A 24,416-nucleotide genomic window follows, 5' to 3' on the forward strand; every position below is an offset into this window, starting at 1 on the left:
CATAATTGTTTTTTGAAAAAAGTCATACGTAGAAAAAATAATTTATAAAAGCTAACTTTTAGATCTAAAATTAATATTATAAAAATGTTACATTAAAAATAATTAAGTATACAAGAGATTTATTTAAAACATACAATAATGTTAAATTAAAAATTTTGTATAATAAAACAATATTAAAATACTTAAAAAGTGATTGGGTGTGGTGATGTTGTGACACTATTTGCATATTAAAATAGTGTAAAATTTGATGTTGAGTTGGAGTTTCAAAACATCAAATTTCACACCAAAATAAGATTTGATGTAAAATTTCTTGTTGAGTTGGAGATGGTTTAACTAGGCACATTATTTAGTTGAGATTCCAAAAAATAATGTATTTAAAAAATAAGTTGAAAATGTTATTTGAAGAGGAAAAAGGGTAAAATTTATTCTTTTATTTTCAAATATTATCTACATTACCCTTCATTATATTATCTTGCTAAATTTATCTATACAATTATACTATCCCTTCAAATTTATCTCTACCTTTAACAAACTTTTAAGAATTAGCTTTATATATATATATATATATATATTTTGATAGACTATGCAACAAATTATGGGCCCTTCCCCATAAGGAATATCAAAATACCACTTGCAAGTGCAAAGAGGTATATTATGGAAAAATTATCTAAATACACAACTTATTTTATTATATTATTTAAAAAAAATTATCATTTGAAAAAATTAAATTCTTTTTTACTTTTTTCTTATTCTTTGATATATCACTGTACGCGATGTATCGATCGAATACATCACTTTACATGATGTATCAGAACGTCATATACATCACTGTACGCGATGCATCTCGGGATGTGGTTCACTTCCCACTATGCCTCGTCCTAGTAGGTGTATGTTCCATTAAACCAACTGAATTTGCTTTGGGCTAGTGTATGTACTCTCCCGTGTGGGTTTTTATTTTTGGGGAGGATCACCAATGCAACACTATTGGATCGATTACCTTTATATGTGTATGTGTGTGTATAACGATTTTAAATTTTTATGCTTTATATTAATTTTTTGCACTCTTGATTCATAACCTAAGTGCTTACCTTTATAGTAATCTAGCTAATTCTTTGCCTTTATTTTCTAGTGTTTGTTTTGATAATTGCAAAAATTTATTCTATGTCTAAAATAATTTATCCTTGTGTCCTTTAATTATTTATCAATATTTAATTCAATTATCGTCAAAATATTTTTTAAAATCACAAAATCTCTATTTTTTTCGCACAAAAAAATCAGTACAAAGTTTATCACTTTTTTTTTGGAAATGAATAAATTCTTGAACAATACATATGATTTTCTCAATGAGGCTACATATATGACTTGATCACACACACACATTTATTTATTTATTTATTTGTTTTCTTTCTTAAAAGTACTAATTGTTTTGGTAATAAATATAGTCGATCCAACATTTATTTGGAAGTACATTATTATATATTTAAAATGTCAATAAAAACTGAATTAGTTAAAACAACTGATAAAAGTCGAAGTGATGAAAAGGTAACTTAATTAATTTAGATTGATTCCAACATTTTAAAAAATAATTTAATTGGCTAGGTTCATCCCTACACGTAGTCTATCGACATTCCATTTTCCTTATTCATAGATGCTCACTCTATATTGATTTGAATGAGAAGGGACTCACCAGAGTTGGAAAACGTAGTCAATGAAAAATTAGAAGAATTATCCATTGAGTCAAATTATCTTACCCAATATCGCCTTATTATTGTTTATTACACAAAATAGATGACTCTTTTTTTTTTTTTTACTGATGAAGTACATCATTCCTTACCCATTTTGATGATGTGTTCATGTGCCCATCTTCCTGGCAATGTACAAATAATTCTAGCTTTAATTGTGGACACTAACAAAATGATGAAAGAGATTTTTCGGTTTAAAATTCGATCTGCCTCAAATGTGAATTATTTTGAATAAATAATATATCAAAAAAGCTCATAAAATTTAGCATTGCTTAGAGGAGATTTAAGTTGATTGGAGTTGAAAAAAAAACCAGTTTATGCGAGGAAGGTGAAATGTTGAAGTGTATAAATAGTGCACATTGATATATACATCTATGATACATAATTTTATATATATATATACACACACATATATATATATATATATATATTACACTAATTATACAATATTAATACATTACATAAACATGCGGCCATTTAACTGAATTTTTCTTTTAGCCATTTAACCGTTGGCATAATTTTATTTTGTGATACTCAGATAAAGATGAGTCTTTTTGGTGACCAAAAGTTGTTAAACAAAGTTTTGTGATATTTAGGAAAACATTAGTGATTTTCTCTTCACAAAAATAGTTAGTAACTTTGGTTTAAAAAAAATAAAAATTGAGTGGTCATTCGTGAATTATTTCACCTTTTTCTACTATAATGGCACCAGGTAGCAAATTTTAAGACCATTTAAGTCTTAATCAATACCTTTTTGGTAATTATTCAACATTTAACGATGACTTAAAAGAAAGAAAGAAATTTTGGTACTTTTTGAATAATTTCACCATATGAGATTTTATTGAGTATGTTGTTGTTGAATAATTTTACGATATTATTTCCTCTGTCCATTTTTACTTGTTTACTATACTAAAAATAAATGTCCAACAATACTTGTCCAATTTATAAAATCAAGAGATAATTTATACTTAGTTCCTAATTTATCCTTATCATTAATTAGTTGTCAATTTCACTATTATATTTTTTAAAATATTGTATTTATTATATTCAAAGAGTGATATGATAAAATTATCCTTTTATTTATAGTTTCTTAAGAATTATGCAAAATCAATAATGGTCAAGTAAAGATGGACGGAGGGAGTATTAGTATGTTTGATCAAGTTTTTGAAAGACCCAGAATACTTATTATTATTTTTCAAAAGGTGAGGTGTTTGGCCAATTTTTTTGTTTTTTAAGAAAATAAGTGTTCAAGGAAGTAACAAAAGTTATTTTTCGAAAGCTAAAAAAATACTTAATTTTTCTCGTAAAATACTTTTGAAAAAAATACACTTGAAAGCACTTTTAAAAAGCTTGGCCAAACACTATAAGTTATTGTTCAACAATGATTTCTAAAAACACAAATTACTTCTCATCGAAAGTATTTATTAATAAAATATTACAAATAAGCTATTTTTATAGGTCACGAAGCTATGTTTTTCCATTGAAAATGAATTTCAGTATTTCAGTTCAAACTTTAAGACACTATGTTCTTAAGCTCATTTATTTTAAAAAATAATCAAACTTGAAGTTTTTTTTAATTATGGAGTTTGATAATCTTGAACTCTTAATTGAATTGTCCTACGTTAAAAGTACTTGGAGATAAATTTGAGATTAATGGACAAAATTAAATGCTTCTTTTCTCCGTTTTTTTATTACGCATAAATAATAAATTTATATGATTTTTGCAGTAAATAAAATAAAATAATTTAATAAATATACAAAAAATAATGTTAATTACCATTTCCTCACATCGAATATGATTCAAGCACCTGGTTACAGGACAGAGAACCCATTTCTGGCAACTTCGAAATTCCTCATCCACTTCCTGCTTTCAAGCTCCACAATTTGGTAATTAATCTTCATTATTCAGCCTATACCTTTAGAATTTCAATTATGGACACTCATATCCCACTGTTTCAATGATCCAAAGTAAATTTGTTAAACCCTAGGTATGTTACACTTCCAAATTTTTGATCTCTAACTTTTTCATGTATTTGTTTGTCTTTTTTTTTCTTCCTCCAGGTGTATGCGTGGCTATGGAGATGGAATTGTTCACGGAGGCAATGATGGAAGAAGAAAACTGTTGCATTGATGAAATTAATGATGTAAGTTTGGTTATCACAGTCCTGTTAATTGGTATTGCTATATAACCCTTGAGTTTAGATTTAAAAACTAAATGGGTATTTGTTTCTGTTAGTTAGCTTAAAGTAGTTAATGTGGTTTCTCCCCTAAAGCTTGATAAGACCAAAAATTGGGTTATCACTTGCTCATACAGATGAAGTACAATTCAACAACAACAACAACATACTCAGTGTAGTACGCAAACCTTACCCCTACCTCGGAGGTAGAGAGACTGTTTATAATATACCCGTGGCTCAAGGAAAACAGCCCAAAGCAGTTTTGAAAAAGAAGTAATGGAAGAACAAGAAACAACCTAACAAAAATAACAAATATTAACAAAACGGAAATTACGACTAAACAATACTATAATCGAGGTACTAGAAACAACACATAGTACTAGAAATCGAAGGACAAGAAACTACAAGAGCAATACTATGAGTTTCTACGACTACTAATATGAACGGACAACAAGACAACTCACTACTACCTACAATCTTTCTACCCTAATTTATGCCCTTCACACCCTTCTGTTTGAGATCATGTCCTCGGTAAGCTGAAACTGCACCATGTCCTGTCTAATCACCTCTCTCGTATGCTTCTTCGGTCTACCTCTACCTCTCTTGAAACCATCAATAGCCAACTTTTCACACCTCCGCAAGGGGTTATCCGTGCATCTCATCTTCACATGGTCAAACCGTCTCAATATCGCTTCTCGCAATTTGTCCTCCACTAAAGCCGCTCTCAACTTGTATTGGATATCCTTATTTCTAATCCTATCTTCTGGAGGCCATCAACAACCTTTGGCCAAAATTAAGAGAAAACTGCAACATAAAAACTGGAATGACATGAAGGTCTCTTTCTGGGAGGATAGCTGGTTAGAAAAAGGCACCTTAAAATCTCTCTTCCCAAATATCTACATTATGAATCTGCAACAAATGGCCACTGTAGCAGAAGTATAGAAATCAGGGATGGAGTATGAGTTTTAGAAGACCCCTAAATGATTGGGATATCCAAAGATTGGTAGAGTTCTTTAGAATCTTGGAGTGACTCAAAGGAACATCTACCTCTCAAGATGGACTGATTTGGCATTATAACAACCAAGGCAATTTCAATGTCAAGGAAGCTTACAAGAATTTCAACCCTTTGAAGTATCAGGTAGCCGGCTGGCCATGGAAACTTATCTGGAAAGTTAAATGCCTCTCAAAGTGTCCTACTTCACTTGGCTACTTGCTAAGCAGGCTGACTTGACGCAAGAAAATTTCATGAAAAGGGGTATCCAATTGAGTCCTAGATGTTTCCTGTGAGGTTGAAACAGTGAATCACCTCTTTCTTCAATGTTGGATCTCTAATATTTTGTGGAGTATCTTCATCAATTTGAAGGGCTTATGTTGGGTGATGCCAATGAATATAGTCTAGTTCCTGAAGATCCAGAGTAGCTTTGCCTACATGTCTGGCCATAAAAAAAGATGAAAGATCATTCCGCTATGTATTTAGTGGTCTGTATGGACTATGGAAAGAAAGGAATATCAGATGCTTCCAGAACAAAAGCAACAACATCTAGAAGATGAAGATGGATTGTTTGGTTTTGTTTCGTTTTTGGCATAAACATGAGCATATGGAAGATAGAATCAGTGATGAATGTTTTAGGCACTTTGTAATTTCGCCTAATAAAGTTGAAGATCTTCCTGATACTGTAACATGTTGTGGCATGTTTGGTTTCTTGGAATAGACTACAAGTTGTTACCTTCTAAAAAAAAGCAAAAATCCAATCTCTCCTGGTATGCCCACGCATTCTCATTTCCACAACTTTCATATTCTGAACGTGAAAGTTTTTGACTGGCCAACACTCCACCCATTCAACAAAGTTGGTCTAATTACCATTCTGTAGAACTTGCCTTTAAGTTTGGTGGCACCTTGTTATCACACAAGAGGAGTGACATCGTCGTTAATCTCCCCATTCTCTTGGATAATGGCCCCAAGATGCTTGAAACTTCCTCTCTTTTGGATGACCTGTGTATCAAGCCTTCCTTTCACATTTGCCTCATGCATTACATCACTGAACTTGTACTCCTAATTAGGGGTGTACATAGGTCGGTTTGTTTAGATTTTTCATTAAAAATAACCAAACGAATTATGTCAGTTTATTAAACTTATAAATCAAATCAACAACAACAATAACAACAAAACTTATAAATCAAATCAAACCAATCTAATGTCGATTTTTACGTTTTCGGTTTTAGTCGGTTCTTTCGGTTTTCTCGATTTTTTGATTTTTCTTACAATTACACCGTGATTGAAAAATAAATCAAATTGAAGAGGTTGTTTCCTTGATCGTGTAATTTAATGCCGCACTTGAAGTCCTCAATTGAAGTTTGTTCCCTTGATCGTGTAATTATATCGCTTAAAGAGATCTCAAAGACACTTGAATAAATAAAATCGAAAAACATAAGATGTACAATGTCATTTTCAAGACATTGTCTTAGGAAAACATATCAAAACTCACGAAAAGACACAACACATGTCAATTTTTTAAGTCATATTACAAGCTCAAATATGAAATAATATATGTAAACATTGAAAGTTATAAACTAATTTAAAAAATTCTTACAAAACATATTATAATTAATATTTTTTTGGGTATAAAAAATATAAAATTATATATGTATTATGTCGGTTCGGTTTGGATTCGGTTTGCCTTTTTTTTCTATTAATACCAAACTAAACCAACAATGATCGGTTTATTTTCTTCAACGCCAAACCAATCAAACCAAACCACAAGTCGGTTTTTTTTGTCAGTTGGACTTGATTCGTCAGTTTGATTTGGCTTGCACACCCTACTCCTAATATTCTGTCTTGGCCTTACTCAACTTGAATCCTTTAGACTCTAGGATCTGTCTCCTAACCTTCAACTTAGCATTAACATTACTACGAGTCTCGTCAACTAGAAATATGTCATTTGCAAATAATATACACCATGACACCTCACCATGAATTTGTCTCGTCAATGTATCCATCACCAAGGCAAACAAAAATGGGCTAAGGGTTGATCCCAAGGGAGGATCTAGAGGGAGGGGAGGGTGTTCACCCGAACCCCCTTCGAAAAAATTACTCTGTATGTGTAAGACTATTTTTTTATGTACATATATAGATTTTGAATCTCCTAAACACAAGACATATGACTAGAGGTTGGCTTAGTGGTTTAGAGGGGTCAAATTTACCTTGAGGCTCCAAGTTCATATTTCAACAACCATATTTCAAGACAACAAAGTACTCTGAGTCTCCTCCCATAGTCCTTAACTAAGTCTTGATTCTATCATACATGTCCTTAATCCCTTAGTGTAAGCAAGTCCAAAGAACCTCTCTTGGGACTTTGGCGCAAGTCTTTTCTAGTTCGATGAACACCATGTATAAGTCCTTCCCCCTATACCGATCCACCAATTTCCTTATGAGATGAATGATTTCTGTAGTTGAGCGTCCGACATGAATCCAAACTGATTTTCGAAAATTGTCACGTCCCTCTTCACCCTAATCTCCACCACCATGTCTCAACTTTCATAGTGTGGCTTAACAGCTTGATACCCCTATATTGTTGCAATTCTGAATGTTACCCTTATTCTTGTACAACAGAATCATTATACTTCATCTCCATTCTTCGGGCATCGCCTTCTTGAGAATGACATTAAGTAACTCAGTCAGCTACTCCCAATTGCCCTGCCTACACTTTTCAAAAGTTCCAGTGGGATCTCATTTGGCCTAGTCGCTCTACCCCTACGCATCTTAAGAACAACGCCCTTAACCTCCTAAACCTTTATACGCCTACAATACCTACACTCGCAATGCCTCCCTGAGTATCCAACTCCCCCGACACAATGTCGTCTTTTCCCTTTTTTTTTCAAGAGTTTATGGAAGTATAACTGTCATTTCCGTCTAATGAGTGCCTCCTCCACTAGTACTTTGCTGTCCTCATCTTTGATGCTCCTCACTTGGTCTAGGTTACCTGCCATTCTCTCTCTAGACTTGGCTAGCTATACAACTTCTTATCCCTTCCCTTGTCCTCTAATTTTACATACAAGCATTCAAAAGCTGCCGTTTTTACTGTCGTAATCGATAACTTAGCCTCCTTAATCACCATCTTATACCTTTCCCTATTTATCCATTCTTCCTTCTGTCTTTACTTTCCACCATCTTTGCATATGCCATCTTCTTTGGCTCCACCTTCCCCTGGACTTCTCCATTCCACCACTGGTCCCTCCGTGCCCACCTAAATGGCCTCTCGAGACCCCCAACACCTCTCTAGCCGCTTGCCTAATGTAACTAGTAGTCCGATCCCACATAGTGTCTACATCCCCATTGCTTCCCAAGCTCCCATACCCATCTCCAATGCCATAGTCAGGCTACCCCATTTGATCTTTGGTCGGTCATCCACAACTCTATTCTTCCCTTCCCTCTTGATCTCCAAATCCATCGCCAGGAGTTTATGTTGAGTCATAAGATTCTCACTCGGAATAACCTTTCAGTCTTTATAAAGTCTTTTATCACCCTTCTTAAGGAGCAAATAGTCTATTTGAGTTTTAGTCACCGTATTACGGAAGGTAACCAAGTATCCTCCTCCTTTGGGAAACTCAAATTGTCTATCACCAACCCAAAAGTTCTTGCACAATCCAGGAGTGGGACTTCTTCTTCATTCCTGTCCCCAAAACCAAAGCTCCCGTGTACGTCATCATAACCCTTGGAGTTGGCCTGATGTGTCCATTGAAATCTCCTCCTATGAAAAGCTTCTTAGCCTGCGGTATACCTCTCAGTCTCTCACCACCTCATCCAAAACCTCCCAAAAATTCTTCTTGTCCTCGTCATACAAGCCTGCTTGCAGTGCGTATGCACTAATAATGTTCAAATTAGGCCCCCCAATGACTAACTTATGAAGTATAATTCACGGATTAATATTTTCTTTTTGTATAACGGGTTCAAAATCAGAAACTTGAAGAAGATGATGTGAAAACTCTTGGAAAGGGAATTGTGTACTGTCTTAAATATGTTCAAAGATGACAGTAGATGAGCCAGACTATGCAGTCTTTAAAACTAATGTTCTAATTTTGATTATATTGAAGCGTATAGGGATTTCATTGCAGGATTATTCAACTTTGGACGGTGAACGATGTGGGATATGTATGGATGTTGTTATTGATAGAGGAGTTTTAGACTGCTGTCAACACTGGTAATTAACTAAACTTATTTTACCGACTTCTTCACTCTGAGTGACATTATAATAGAGAAGGAAGTGACTATAATTTGGCATAAATAGATGTTCAGTGCATTTTTATTTGAGAGACCATTGGCTTCTCACTTTTTTCCTGTTAAATGTTGTGCTCTTTCCTCTTTTCCTGAAGCACAGTTAGTTGACTTACTTTTCTCGTAGTGCAATCCATTTACTCGACCCTTTCCCTTCACGACAAACCTAAGTTTATTATTTTTATGATTTACTCTTGATGTGACATCTTTTCAGCATACTTCGTCTATGTGCCTGTAACAGTATGTGGAGTTCAGAAATTTCTATGCTTGACAGCACAAATGATTTTTTTTCTTGGGTGTTAGTTATGGTTTGTTCTCTTGGAGTAGATGTTTTGTAGAATAATTCAGTTGTGACGTTTCATTGTTTATCTAAATTATGATTTTCAGCATAGTTTCACTCTCCAAATCAGCTGTATTCTTGATCGGTGTTGTTTATGGGACTCTGATATTTATTTTTGCTTATGGTACCACATCACCCGAAATTATGAAATTTCCAGATACATGACTGTTGTCTTCATTCTGTTAGTGCTTATGATGAGTTGTGATATTGTGGAGCCAATTACCGTACCTGAGTACCATAGGAAGGTTTTGGTAAACGTTTGTGAATGTGGACATTTCTGAGATGAACATGTCAAATTTTGATTTTTATCCATCCTCTACTAACTTCTTGCACAGATACAAATAATAACCCAAGCTCGTCATTTAAATTTCAGGTTTTGTTTTACATGCATTGACAACTGGGCTACCATCACAAACTTATGCCCACTTTGCCAGAGTGAATTTCAATTAATCACTTGTGTGCCCGTAAGTAACTGGAACAAATGGGGCTGCTTCACATCGTTGTCTTCTTTTTCAATTCATTAATGTGTTTAACAGTGTTTTAGTCCCATACTTATCGTTTAGCGCTTGCTCTTTGTTTGCCGATGGTTCTTAGGTTTTTTCTCCCATCTTAAGTCAATTCTGAAAGTTTTCGTATTTTTTTTGATGAAGACAAACAAAGTTCTGTTGCTGGGACATTTCGTAAAATTATATTATAAGATCTTCAAGGAGCCCAATTAATTCTTACCAATTTTCGTGAAGGTATACGATACCATAGGGGGCAGCCAGACTGATGAGGATTTATATACCAGGTATAGTTGTCCTGTTTGTTTCTTTATCAAATTTATATTAATCCACTACGTCTTCCATTACTGAAAAAGAAAGATTCAGTTAAATTCATTTTTTTGTTAATTTGATTGGAGAAAAGAAAAGAGAACCATATAATTGACAGAGCCACTATCTGTAACTCACACTTGATGTAAGAAGCAACACCCAAAGGAGGGTTGATCGTGAATGTGTGATCTTGAAATTGTTTGAGTTGTAAGATTGAACAACTTGGAATGTGGATATAGTAGCCAAAAATAAGGAAAATGCGAAGAGCTTTAGAGAAATTAAGCCAAAAATGAGAGAACCTGATAAAGCCTTGGTTTGGCTGGTTCAAAGGAAATTACTTGGCAATCACAAGTGAAATATCTTTTTGAAATCCTTGAAAGCACTACCTATGTATTTCTCCTCAAATATGAGCACTCGAAAGCCTCAGTTGTGTTGGTTCAATGGAAATCACTTGGTAATTACAAGTGAAAAATTTGCATCCTTTTGCAAATGCTGTAGACCCCATCTGTATATTTTTCCAAGAATGTGAGAACTGAAGAAAGCCTCAGTTGTGCTGGTTCAGAGGCAATACTCGGCAATCACTACTGAAATTTTAGAACCTTTTTGCAAGTCCGTAAGATTTTCACATTTCCTCCCTCCTCAAAATGGACCCTAAAGATTTTCTATAGTTTGCGTAGGCCTTTTCTTGTGCTTCATGATTCTACACAGCTGACCTAATGACGATCTGGAGGACTAAAAAATTCTACTTATAAGCTCTTTTTGTGTGCATGTTTTGGTCTTTGCTAATGGCATATGACGGTGTTATCCAAACACTTCCATAAGGCTGCATATTTGCTGCTCGTATGATGTTGCAAATGTACACCTGCAGATGACTCTTTCACTATCATCAGAAATCTCAACTTTCTTTTTGAAGCTGATGCTGGATTTTTTAGATTTACTGCAGTTAATTCTCGTACTTGCTAGTTGAATTGCTCTTACAGGTTTCTGGTATCATTTATTGTTCCTCCTCAGTTTGAAAAGTTTGGATCTTGAGGTTCAAGGTTGTTGAGTAGGGAAATGGTGAAAACTTCTAGCCCTAGTCGGGTTTTAAAATTTAACTTCATAAAATTTCTTCTGAGATACATTGTCCAAAAAAAAAAATATTTTCTTCTCAGGTACTTCAATATAGATCCTCAATCTTATGTCATGTATATCTTCTGAGAATGTTTAATTTAATAATGCTCATTCTCTAGCAGTGGCTTTATTAGTTATTATCTACTAGTAAATTGCAAGCAATTACTATCGAGTTTAACTCTCTGATCTTTGCAGAGATGATGATTGGTCCATTGAAGGGAAGACTAATACTCTTTCATTCCCATCATACTATATCGACGAGAATGTGAGTTGACATGTTCCAGTGACTGTGAATAGTTGTTGTCCACCTTTTCTACTGGCGCCCCAAGGCCCAACCTCTATGGGAGCCATACTTTTATAGCCTGACTTAAAATAAATACATTGTGAAATCTCATGACTTTCTTTTGATTAACTCAGGGTTGTCCTTGCACATAATAAATTATTTATGAAATAGCCTCCTTGCTTCTGTTTTTACCCTTTTCCTGAATCCTAGTTTTTTCTCTTGGGGACTGGCTGTATGCAAGTCATGTAAAGCTGTGTCAGTTCTTCACTTCTTTGTCATGCAACATACTATCTGTTCTCACTTTGTTTTCCATGCTTCCAGATGCTAGCATTTGACTTCCTACACTAGAACAAAACTCTATTTGGTGAATGTAATAGTTTCATGGTTAGAAAAGCTGAGATTATGTTTCTTATGGCGTTCATTGCCGTCATATCAGTAAGATTTCTTGTATATTAATGAAACAGAGTTTTGCTAGTAGTGGTTGTCTCTTCTTGGAAATCCTTGAAATCTTGTGGATTTTTTGGGGTTTGGATGACTAATTTTGTCATATTGCATTCTTATCTTGGAAATGAACTTTTTGTCTGTAATTACTATGCTTTGTCTTTTCTAGGCAGTTGTCTGCTTGGATGGAGATGGCTGCAAAGTTCGGGCCGGATCAGTTACAAATGAAGAAGATCTGAATCTTGATACGTCAATTGCTTGTGATTCATGTGATCTATGGTATGGTAATCAATTTTCTTACTCTTAATATTAACTGTTTTACTAAAATAATTGCCAACCGCTAAGTTGAATAATTCGATGTTCTGGTTTATGTGAAAAGATGAATACCGCCCTATGTTATCTTGTTTTCCTTCTCCGTTTTTCTTAGTGCCTGTTGAGAGCATGATTGCCTTTGAGTATATACGAAGCACTGATGGAACAGAATGTTGTGATGCATTCAGAGGGTTTGTATAGAATTGATAACATCATAGTTATGGACCTAAGATGCAGTAAGGAGAGTGATCTACAGATCGATGGTATAAGCTTTGCAACATGGCATTTGATAAGAGCTTGAGAAGAACTGCATGGGCGTCGTCAGAAATACTCTTTATTGTGGAATTTCTTGAAATATTTTGCATATTCTACAACAGTTTACTCCATCTATCTCAAAATTTGGCCTACTTTGACTTGCACAAGGTACCCAAATGGATATTTTTGTTGCCTATGTTAGACTGTTCCACATTGGTTGCTGGAATGGACTGTTGTCTCCTCATATGGTGTTGGGGAATCCTAATCTCATGACCTAGAGTTGAGTTCAACCCAACATCTATTTTGCTTAGCATGGTAATGGAGACAGAGCCATCTAAAAGCCTGCTTATGTATCTTCTAAATGATGTTGTCACCAGTCTTGTCAAAGGCGCCCTTAAAGCGCGCTTAAGCCCTGAAGCGAGGCTCAAAATGTGTTGCCTCGCTTTATGTGCGCTTCTGTGTTGTCATCAAGGTTCTAAGGCATATTTTTTTTTGCCAATGAGCCTCTTCTGAAGAGATGCCACTAAACAATTGATATTTAACTTTATCTTAATCTTTTTTTCAATTTCTTTGTTCATATATTTGTCATTCATGTTTATAATTATTAGTCTTGGACTAAACATATATACATTTTATTTTTTTCCCCTTTGCACCTTTTTCATTAAAGCTCACACTTTATTTGCGCTTAAAGCTCCAACGGACCTTAGAGCTTTTTTGCGCTTTTCGCCTTTGATAACACTGGTTGTCACTTTCTCCAGCAGTGGGGTTTTCATTTACTTTTCTCCTAGTGTATACTTAAAACTTAGGAAGTGCTTCATGGAGCTGAAGTTCTTAATAACCTGTTTTTTTTTGAGGGTTTCTCCTCTGATTGATTCTTCGCATATATTTGAGTAGGTATCATGCCTTTTGTGTTGGATTTGACCCTGAGGACACTTCTGAAAGTACATGGCTATGCCCAAGGTAAGCAAGCATGAATATTTAGTTCCACATTCTTTGTTTGTATGTGTATTTAGCAGCCATGTGTGACTTGTGTTTATTGGAGACTACGCAAATATTACGATGATTTGTACTTAATTACTGCAATTATGCCTAGGATACTTATAATTGGTTAGGGTTTGTAATTATGCCTAGAATCATAATTTGTAGTTTATATTTTTTGAATAAGGTAAAATATATTATTAACAATTGGGGAAACCCTGTATACAAGCAATATACCAAAAAGAAGAGAACCTACACCAGAATATGGTTCTCAGCAAAAGAGATCAATCTTCTATACCAATAGGGACCTCTTACGTACAGCAAAAAGAAACTTGACAGTAGACACAATAGGCTACTTTGCAAGTTTACAAAAACTTTTTCCACCCCTTCAAATGCCCTCCTATTTCTCGCTTTCCAAATGACCCACATAATTGCTAAAGGAGCCCCTCTCTCCATGTCCTTGGACTTCTCTTCCCCCTCCGGTGAATCCGACTTTGCAATGCCTCCTTATTTTTTTTTTTGGTTTCCCACCTAGTGTCCGGTACCCACATTGGAGCCCTATTAAATCCGGATTTGCGCCGGGAAGTCCCACATTGGGGGGGTAATGCGCTCCCTAACAAAGGCGACTCCGTACCCAGAGGACTCGAACTTGAGATCTCTAGTTAAAGATGAAGGAGTACTTACCACTCCACCACAACCCTTGTTGGTGCAATGCCGTCTTCATTGTGCTCCACATCATCCATTGGTTCCCAAACAAATTCAGAACCACCCGCCATAACCAGTTAGCCACTTTATGATGCAATAGTAGATGGTCTACATCTTCACCTGAGCTTTTGCACATAAAACACTAACTGACACCAATGATCCTCCTCTTTCTCAAATTTTCAGCTGTCAAGACTCAAGATTGCACCCCATGCCGCTAGCCATGCAAAAAGACACGCCTTTCTCGGTACTCTAGGAATCCAAATAGCATAGTGAGGAAATATACATTCCTCTCTCACCAATAAGCTCTTGTAATAAGATTTGACTATAAAAAATCCATTCCACCTCCCTGCATCCTATGTATTGTTTGGTGTGTCCAACCCATATAGCACCTCAACCAAATTATGAAATTCTTCTATCTCCCAATTCCTCAGGTTTCTTTTGAATCTTAAATTCCAGTAAATTACCCCCTCACGAGACCTACAAATTTGTTGGACTGTCATCTTTCTCTGACAAGATACACTATATATGTTAGAGAAGGCTTCCTAACATATAGTTTATATAATCTTTTTAATTTACTAAGAATGTTCAACCATGTTTGAGGGAATAACCGAGTTTTACAATCTTTCCAATCTATTCCATTTAATTGTCATCCTATCAGATTTAGGGATTTACTTTATCTGAAAAGTTAAAAAAATCAGATTTAGGGAATAAACCTGACTTCTTGAAACTCAACAGTGTAGTTGAAAAGGCTCTTCAGTAGTCTTCTAGGCTGACCACCTGCACAGAAGAATAGAGCATCTTGCGACCTTTGTATAGAGTTCCATACTCATAGCCGTCTTTCTTCATATTCTAATCAACTTATGTTGAGGCGTGACAAATTTTGCATTCTTTCTCGTCCGATCTCATACTGGACGACCTCCGAATCTGTTGCATGGAAAATTTCATCTTTGATTAATCCTAGACTTCTGAAAGTTGACTTTCTGGCTTCCCCTCTCGTCTGGCCTTGCATTGACACACTCGTTTGAGGTTGGTGACCCTTTGTGGATACAGTCCATTGTCTTGTTACGGTATTATCTGCTGCTACTGGTTTAGTTATTTCTAGTCAATTCAACTATCACGAAGTGAAGCTGATCATTCGGTGTTCTTTCATCACAGTGTTCATGGTAAATGTTTTTATCTGACAGTCTATGTGATGAAGTTGTCATGATGGCAATGATCATAATGGAACAACCCAAACAACAAGTGTTCAGTGACTTTCAAACTAATGAAATTGCAAAATTAAATACTTTATAGGGACTGAAGTAGCATCGTCCAAGACAAACGAAGAACAACAGGATTGCATAGTTCTAGATGGACATTGCTAAATAAAGGATATATTAGAGGAAGCATGCATGTTGCATTGCTAACATGGGATACTCTTATGGATCCAAGTGCCATGTTGTTGCTATGGAGCCAACTTTCTTGTCGTGGCTGGGCAGGGGTGCCAGTGGAGGATTGTGGCTGGTAACGAGACTAGTACTTAAGCTAAATTATCTCAAGAACACACTATCTGATAAATCGTTGCAATTAGGGTGGTTAATATGTTTCTCTATGCTGAATATACTGGTAATGGGGACATAGTATTCTGCATTCTCAAGCTCATCAAAGGAGCTTTAGCATAATGTTTGTTATATGAAGACATGGATCTTTCACAAACTGTTGGGTACTATGATGTCGATTGAGCAAATTCTCCTTTAGATAGACGATATACTTCAAAGGAAATATACTTTCTATCGAGCGGGGAAGTAGAAGATTGAGCTGTACCCCTTTTAGCTTGTGAATATCTCTAGCTAAAACAGCTTCTTCAAGATTTTATGTATAATGAAGTTAAACAGATGAAGCTGATGTGTAATCAATTTGACCCTTCAGATCATCTCAATCCGTTTTTTCATGAAAGAACAAAAACTCATAAAGGTGACTTTTCATTATACTAGACAGAAAATTAAATTTGGATGTATTGTCAATTTATCATTGGTTTTGCTATCTTGAATTACCAACTTGTCGATCCTTGTATTAAATTCCTTATAAGTTCTCGGACTGAATGTATTTATACAAGTCTAGACATATAACATGCCTAGAATATTCAGAATTGGTTAGGATCTGTTGTCTTGCTCAGAATTGTACATAAATGTATAATTTGCTGAAAGTGCCACCTCTAAAAAATTCCTTCTTAAAATGCCTTCTACATATATTTCTCTTAGTCAATGTATCTTTGGATGGAGGTAAGTTGATATTTTCATCTTGAGCACCTGCTGTGGTTTTAAACATAATTCTTATCGTTAGCTCACTGTGCAGATGTGTTGACAAGCTACCTGAAAAGTCAGCATCTTACAAGAAGTTTGGTCCAGAAAATGCCAGCAATAACTGTTTGCTTGAGGCTTCTTTTTCAGGGGAAGTATCTGTATCTGTTGCTGATGCTGGTGAGACGGCTGTTGTCGTCTCAATTGTTGAGAGGAACAATCAGGTTGAAACACCAGGCAGAAAACTTTCAAATCTAGATACTAAAGAGGCTATAGATACTGGCATTTTGGTCCCTGATCCTGTTCCTGATACTCCCAGTATAGAACTGTCCTTGCGACAAAATGAATGTCGAGATTCTGCGCAGCCTGCTACCCCTGTGGATGTGAAGTCTGATGCATCGACACAGTTATTCAATAAAGAACTGATTCAACCAAATCTAGATCTTCATCTGGGATTGTCTGAGAATTCATGTCCAGCATCTAATGGTATGCTTACAATGTTTCGGGAATTTCTTTTATTCCTTTGGATTGGGAGATCTATCTTAAGCTGGGGCAGATAAAATAGCTAAGCTATTAATGTTCTATGCATCTCCAGTAGACGTAACAAATATGAAGGTAGCTGGAGATCAAGTACTTCAAGCTGCACGACCGAATAATTCGTCAGAATCCCTTCATCCAGGTATATGACTGTAGGCCATAGCAGACAACTTTTACAAATATTGGATGAGCATTGTTGCTTCCTGAAAATTGTTAGTTCGTTATAAACTTTATTGAGATGTACATACATGCTTGCATATTTTTCCTCTCTGAAGTGTTTGCTGTTGATGTGTCAGGTGAAAAAATGATGCCTGATAAGAATGAGGACAAGGTTGTGGCTTCCGTTGCAAAGAGAAAGCGCAGAGAAAACAGGTATTATGCAATCAAACTTCTACATTTGATTTATATAGGATCATTATAACTGATTATCTTAAGGTTTAAATCCTGATGCTAGCATCCAGTCTGACAAAGTTGTAACTTATCCTTTGTGATGATCTTTGTTTTACATGGGTTCTTTAAGTGGTTTAATCTCATGCTGCCAGCGACTAATTGACAAAACATGTGGGCCACTAGTTGTGCATCATTTGTCATGACTCTCCTGGAGCTGGATTTGCCCTTGGAATACATATTAGTAAAATTGCGATCCATGTGACTGAAGTCACTGAAAAACTTTGATCTTTTTATTACTATGTAAGACAGAGAAACTAAGGATAGACATAGAATTGTAATGCATCCTCATATTTTTGTGATTGGTATATTTAAACATCTAGATATTTCCGAATGTTACATGCAGTCTGCTAGTTGCATATTAATTTCTTTTTCTTTGTACTGGTTGGAACTTCATTTTTTCTTTCTGTAAGTGATAAAGGCATGTCAAGCCCTATTAATTTGGCCGGAAAGGCTCAGACTCTTCGGGGACCTGACCTGGGATTCTTTCTAATGACCTGGACTTCTTTTTGAAACTTCTTGAACACTGATAAGATCGTAGAGCCCGTTTGGATGGAAACCAACTTATAAGCCCTTTTTAACTTATTGTGGTGTTTGTCTAATGCTAACTTTAAGCCATAGAGTTCTTAAAGTCAGCCAAAAATGAAAAGTTAGGATTCTTAACTTTTTTTTTCTAAGTGCTTAAAGCCATTTTCTTTGACCATAGAAATTACTTTTATATCCCTTATATTTTAACTAAATTCCCAAACTACCCTTTTTATTCTTTTAACCCTAAAATTCACATCATTTTCCTCATTTAAGAACTTTTATCCAAACACTCAACTGCTTATTTATAAAAATAACTTTCAGCACTTCAAAGTTCTAAAAGCACTTCATACATAAAAGTTACTTTTTTTAAGCCCATCCAAACGGGCTCTTAATTGCCTAGCTGGTATTTCACTATTCCAAATTTATTCACCTAATCAATTTTTGAAAATGATTCAGTGTTTCTTTCCTGTTTCCCCATATTCATCTGTATTGGGTTCACATAAAATATAATCCTATGAAGCATAAGTCGTAAGAAGCTATCACTAGTCTTTGTTGTTGTCGCGGTAAGCTAGTCTTGCGTAGATATAATAATCATATAGAAGTTAAGCTCTCTAAGTAACTACTATCATTCTATCTGAAACCTGGTAGGACCAAATATTCAACAGCGGCAACATTCTTTATTAAGTTTACTTTTATCCTTTCGTTTCTATTAGGATTGCTTATAGTTTTGATAGTGAATGCAGTAATGCTGATGATGGAGGCATTAGAGCCAAAGCTGAGCTTGCCTATGATTTGAAGAGAGTTAAAATTGAGGGAAGCAGTGAGCAAATTAATGCAAAGGACCAACCTCCAGTATCTGCTTCAGACAACTCCGATAAACCTCGAGTAATCATCTCAAAGGACAAGAAACTGAAATGTAAACCTGAAAATAAAAACCTTAGCTCTGACATAATGAATATAGTTAAAGGAACAGGTCGTAAAACTTTGAAGAAGCTTGCACATAGCAACCAGGATGGAATGTCCTCTAAACAAGGAGAAAGTGCAGCTGGCCTGAGGGTTAAAAAGATCATGAGGAGAACTGGTGATGAGGACTCATCAGTGCTAGTTGAAAATCTAAGGAAAGAAATTAGAGAAGCTGTTCGTAACAAGTCTTATGGGGATAAAGGGGAAAAGCAGCTTGACCCAAAACTTCTGACTGCTTTTAGAGCTGTTGTGACAGGATCTACAACTGAAACTAAGAAGCCTTCTGTGGATCTGAAGGCAAAGAGGTCACTGTTGCAGAAGGGAAAAGTACGTGAAAACCTAACCAAAAAAATTTATGGTATTGGAGGAAGACGACGGCGAGCATGGACTCGTGATTGTGAAGTAGAATTTTGGAAATACAGATGCTCAAATATGTCAAAGCCTGAGAAGATTGAGACATTGAAGTCGGTTCTTGACCTCCTGAGAGATGATTCAGAGAATGCAGCGACAAAGCCTGTGAATGAAGGGGAAGGAAAGTCTTCCATTCTTTCAAGGCTATATTTAGCAGATAATTCGGTTTTCCCAAGAAAGGAGGATATCAAGCCTGTCTCTACCCTTACTGTTGTATCTGATCAAAACAAAGAAAATGGATCAACGTCGAACACTTCAGCAACATCTTTTCCTAGTCCATCCAATATAGTTCCACCTGCAAATGTGGCTTCTTCCTTGGAAATTAAGGGGGCCAAAAGAAGTGTCCCGACCACTAAGGCTGATATTACCAGAAATGTACTTCCAATCAAAGGCACTGATAGGCCGTCCACATCAACCTCAAGTGGTTTGAAATTGTGTACCAAGGAGGAAATAACTGTAAAATGTGATAATACAAGGAGTGATAAGAGGAAGTGGGCCCTAGAGGTTCTTGCAAGAAAAACAGCAGCAACAAGCAAGAGTGGAACCCTGGAAAATGAAGAGGACAGTGCAGTGCTGAAAAATAATTATCCATTGCTGGTATTTTAATATTTTTTTCTTCTGTACCATTTGTTTGCTGCCTATTGTTCTGCACCTGATCATTTGTTGTTTCTAAACTTTTGAGCAGGCTCAGCTACCGAAAGACATGCGGCCAGCTTTGGCACCTAGTCGTCATAATAAAATCCCCATGTCCGTCAGGCTGGTAAGCGCTCTCCTTTTCATTTAAAGTCTTTTCCAAGTATACTCGTTGTTACCCAGGGTGACAATTTTGTTTTTCTATAGTCTGTGACATTCAAGGTGGTAGAATGTTAAAGGCCTCATTTGTTTGCACTTAATGAAGGTTTTAATTTTAATTATTCAGATCTCAGTCATTAAGTTTGTTTGTTTTTAGGCCAGCATCTTAATCATTAAGTGTGTGCATTTTTATAATTCACAACCACTTAATGGGTTGGGTTTGAATATATATGAATGATTAAGGTCTATAACAATTTTCTTGTACTTAATGAAGATCTTAATCTTAATCATTCAGATCTAACTATCTAAGTCATTAGGTCTTTTTTTTTTCTTTAAGATCTGAATCTTAATCATTTTGATCTTTAACCATAGGTGCATTTTATTTTTAATTTTACAACCACTTAATGGGTTGAATGATTAAGATTTATAACAAAGTCTTATTATCATTAAGATGTCTACTTTCATCTATCGCCCACGACCACTACCACCACAAATCACCATAGCCAATCGTCACCACCATTAACCATCATTTACAATCATTATTAGCAACCACCATTGCATCCACTAATCACTACCGATAATCACCACCAGTAGCTATCACTACATTTCCTTCGCTAAGTACAGGAGGCTCACTCCTACATGGAGGTGGAGGTGCGTTTAGCGCTGGAGTTAGGTGCCAAGCAGGTTGAGTGTTTCACCTTCCATAGATAGCTCCAGTTCAGACACCAAAACATTACGACACGCGCAGTGTTATCAAAGGCGAAAAGCGCGAAAAAGCTCCAAGGTCCATTGGAGCTTTAAGCGCAAAGTGCAAATAAAATGTGGGCTTTAATGGAAAAAGGCGCAAAGGGAGAAAAAATATAAATATGGAAAAAGAAATTGGAAAAAGATGGATGACAAATTTATGAACAAAGAAATTGGAAAAAGATTAAGATAAAGTGAAATATCAATTGTTTAGTGTCACCTCTTCAGAAGAGGCTCATTGGCTAGGAAAAACATGCCTTAGAACCTTGATACCTTGATGACGACACTGAAGCGCAATAAAGCGAGGCGAAGCGCTCAACACGTTTTGAGCCTCGCTTCAGGGCTTAAGCGCGCCTTTGACAACACTGGACACACATCTCGTCACCCATCGTCTTTGTCTTGAATGAGACAACATGAAACAAAAACTGTTTCTCTTAATTGTAGTTTTTTCAGTTCCTTTGTCAATATAATTGTTGTTTGTGTTTATAGTCATCATTCTTGAATTGAATACAATTTCTTTTTTTTCTTCATTTGCGTCTTTCTTCCTTAAAGCCCACACTTCATTCGTGCTTTGTGCTTAAAGACCGAAAATTCACAACACTTCTTTTTCTTGGCTTTTTTCGTCTGCTTTACTCTCTATTGAAGCAGCAAGGCATTTGCTACTGAAAGCACTATTGTGAAACATGTCTCTGTATTTTGTTTCCTATTTGGTTGTTGATTCTCAAATTTAGTGGAGAACCCTGAACTCCTAGGAGATAGCTATATTGTCTTAGGTAGCTAATCATTTTCACACTAGATATCTACATTATCACCACAATTCCACCAGCATCTATTCCATATTTTGATGACCCTTGTTTATCCTTCACATGTCATAATAGGATCTATTCAAAGTCTTATCCCTTTGGATAGAATTGGAACAATACAGCATAATGACATATCAAATCCCTAGTCAGTATGTTGTTTATTGGATTACAGATTTATTTGATTACATGTTACCTTTCTCAGAAAAATAGTGCAGTTTTTTCTTCTATAATATAACGATATGAATCATAGGGGATTTTTTCCCCTTATAAAATGTTGTCCTCCTTTAATCAGTATATAGCTTCCACTTCAGGGGATTCACTCTGTTCTCCTATAACCACAGCAAATCACTCATCTTGGTTGTATATCATTTATCAAATTTTTTCATCTGGTTTTTCTCAGGCTCAACTTCACCGTCTCACTGAGCACCTCTTAAAGAAAGCAAATCTGTCAGTTATGCGCAGAACAGCAGAAACAGAACTGGCAATTGCAGACGCGGTTAATATCGAAAAGGAGGTTGCTGATAGGTCTAATAGCAAACTAGTATATTTAAACCTCTGTTCACAAGAACTGCGCAGATCAGACAATACCAGTAATGTTGGTGTTGCAGAGTCAAGTCCTTGCCAAACTTCAGAAGTTCTAACCAACTCATCAGAAGAAGGAAGCCATGTCCATTCTTCTGATCCAGCAGTTGATGAAGCACTAAGAAATGCAGGACTTTTGTCTGATTCACCTCCAAGTAGTCCAAGTTGCGCCTTGGAGGAAGTCAAAGAGGAAATTTGCATATCAAAAGAAGTTGAAGATCACGGGCCCGTGAATGTGTTTGAAGTGGATGATCCTCCAGAACTTGATATATATGGGGATTTTGAATATAATTTGGAGGATGATGACTTTTCTGGTGCTGGAACTTCAATGATCTCTGTGCTGCAGCCAGAAGAATCTAAATTGAAAGTTGTCTTCTCCACAATCAACCCTGTGGAATCTGATGGCTCTTTGGAACTTCAAAATCACGAAAAACAGGACATTCTTGAAGGTCCTGTTGACACATCTTTGTTGAGTGGGTGCGAAACAAGTGGTGTGGTTGGAAGCTCAACTGCAGCTGACCAGACAGAAAATTGCCTTGGTCATAGTTCCCCTGTTGATGAAGACCTTTCTGTTGTAGACTGTGAAGAGTTGTACGGACCAGATAAAGAGCCGCTGATTGAGAAGTATCCTGAGATGGCATCAGTCAAGCTTGATGAACTGGCTATGGACAATGAAGTTCGACAAAGCAATGGAGTTGATGAATCCAAACAGGCTTCAAAGTCCCCGGAGCAGGGAATTGGCAGCAGCTCTATTACTTCCAAATGCCCAAACTCACCTAACAAGCTTGCCAAAAGTGAAAACCTACAAATGAACAAGATATCGAAATCCCTTGCTGACAAGGAATCAGGCAGCAATAGCTCTGTATCAATGAAGGTACTAAATTGGCACTTGCTTTCATGTTTATTAGGGTTCACCAACAATTAAGAGGAATATTCTTATTGGCCTTTTTTCCAGCGGAGTTGAAAGTCTTACTAAAGACTCATGTTGTAGCATGCTTTGCCGATTTCTTCCTGGAATCTTTCCCTTCAGGTACTAATTAAATTACATTCTGTCAGGTCAAAGCATACGTGAAGGAGCACATCAGACCACTTTGCAAAAGTGGGGTGATTTCTGTTGAACAATACAGGTGGGCTGTGGCCAAAACTACTGAGAAAGTCATGAAGTATCACCCAAAGGACAAAAATGCTAATTTTCTCATAAAGGAAGGAGATAAAATTAAGAAACTTGCAGAGCAGTACGTCGAGACAGCTCAACATACAACAAAAAACTAATAAGTAGCTGCCTTAGTGATAGTTACGCGATGTACAGCTTTTGACTCCTGGCTTTTCTTTTCTATTCTTTTGCATATTGCTTCTGAATTCGTATTTGTACCGAAGCTTAAGAAGTTACCCTAGGAGATTCTAGGGTGTTGTAGCTGTAATTTAGTCTGAGTCTCAACATTTAGTGACTGAGACGACGAGGCATTTTCTTTTAGATTAGAGACTAATTTAAAATGCAGAATGCTGCATCATTTGTAGGGAACATACATGTATCTATGGCGTTGTTGTATAAAGATAAGAAACTATAGAGATGCCAATGAGCTGTCGAAGCTTCACTATTGAATCCTTAATTTGTTACAAATCAGAAGTGTTCTCCTTTTCTCAAGGATAAGATATTTTATCTTTGCATCAGCAAAACAACCGAAGGTCGTAGCAGGTGCTCAGTGAAATTAGCCAAGGTAAACACAAGCTAATCTGGACATCTTAGTTATCAAAAAGAAAAATTCTCTCTTTTCTATGTTCTTTATGGAGAAAGATCCATAATATATGCTATATGGTTATTTTTGCAAACGGGGTGAAGATCATAGTCTCCCTATTATATTGTATGAAAAATCACTCTTCCTCAAACACTATTCCTAAC

The 24,416-nt window shown here is 35.9% G+C and overlaps 1 protein-coding gene across 3 annotated transcripts; it reads left to right on the forward strand.

The window, feature by feature from the left end:
- Positions 1-3,536: 3,536 nt before the first annotated feature.
- LOC129873242 (uncharacterized protein At4g10930) lies at positions 3,537-24,119 on the forward strand. 3 transcript variants are annotated; one of them, XM_055948330.1, is made up of 15 exons: positions 3,537-3,629; positions 3,804-3,886; positions 9,032-9,117; positions 9,905-9,995; positions 10,272-10,321; positions 11,652-11,721; positions 12,350-12,459; positions 13,642-13,707; positions 16,765-17,195; positions 17,305-17,388; positions 17,543-17,618; positions 18,956-20,192; positions 20,281-20,355; positions 22,335-23,390; positions 23,573-24,119. In XM_055948330.1, the coding sequence occupies exons 2-15, from the start codon at positions 3,818-3,820 to the stop codon at positions 23,786-23,788; spliced, it is 3,717 nt and encodes a 1,238-aa protein (XP_055804305.1). In that variant the 5' UTR covers positions 3,537-3,629; positions 3,804-3,817; the 3' UTR covers positions 23,789-24,119. The 3 variants fall into 3 exon arrangements, with proteins under 3 accessions (XP_055804305.1, XP_055804451.1, XP_055804380.1); XM_055948476.1 differs by having other exon boundaries at positions 18,965-20,192; XM_055948405.1 differs by having other exon boundaries at positions 17,308-17,388.
- Positions 24,120-24,416: the final 297 nt, after the last annotated feature.

Source organism: Solanum dulcamara, chromosome 1 (assembly GCF_947179165.1).
Source record: "Solanum dulcamara chromosome 1, daSolDulc1.2, whole genome shotgun sequence".
In the NCBI taxonomy this organism is placed as follows: domain Eukaryota; kingdom Viridiplantae; phylum Streptophyta; class Magnoliopsida; order Solanales; family Solanaceae; genus Solanum; species Solanum dulcamara.

Bases quoted from the DNA above. Each gene is read 5' to 3' on its own strand.
- LOC129873242 (XM_055948330.1), top strand. From the start codon at position 3,818: ATGGAGATGGAATTGTTCACGGAGGCAATGATGGAAGAAGAAAACTGT. The intron at 17,196-17,304 runs GTATGCTTACAA...ATGCATCTCCAG, and splicing joins TTCATGTCCAGCATCTAATG to TAGACGTAACAAATATGAAG. The intron at 20,356-22,334 runs GTAAGCGCTCTC...GGTTTTTCTCAG, and splicing joins TCCCCATGTCCGTCAGGCTG to GCTCAACTTCACCGTCTCAC.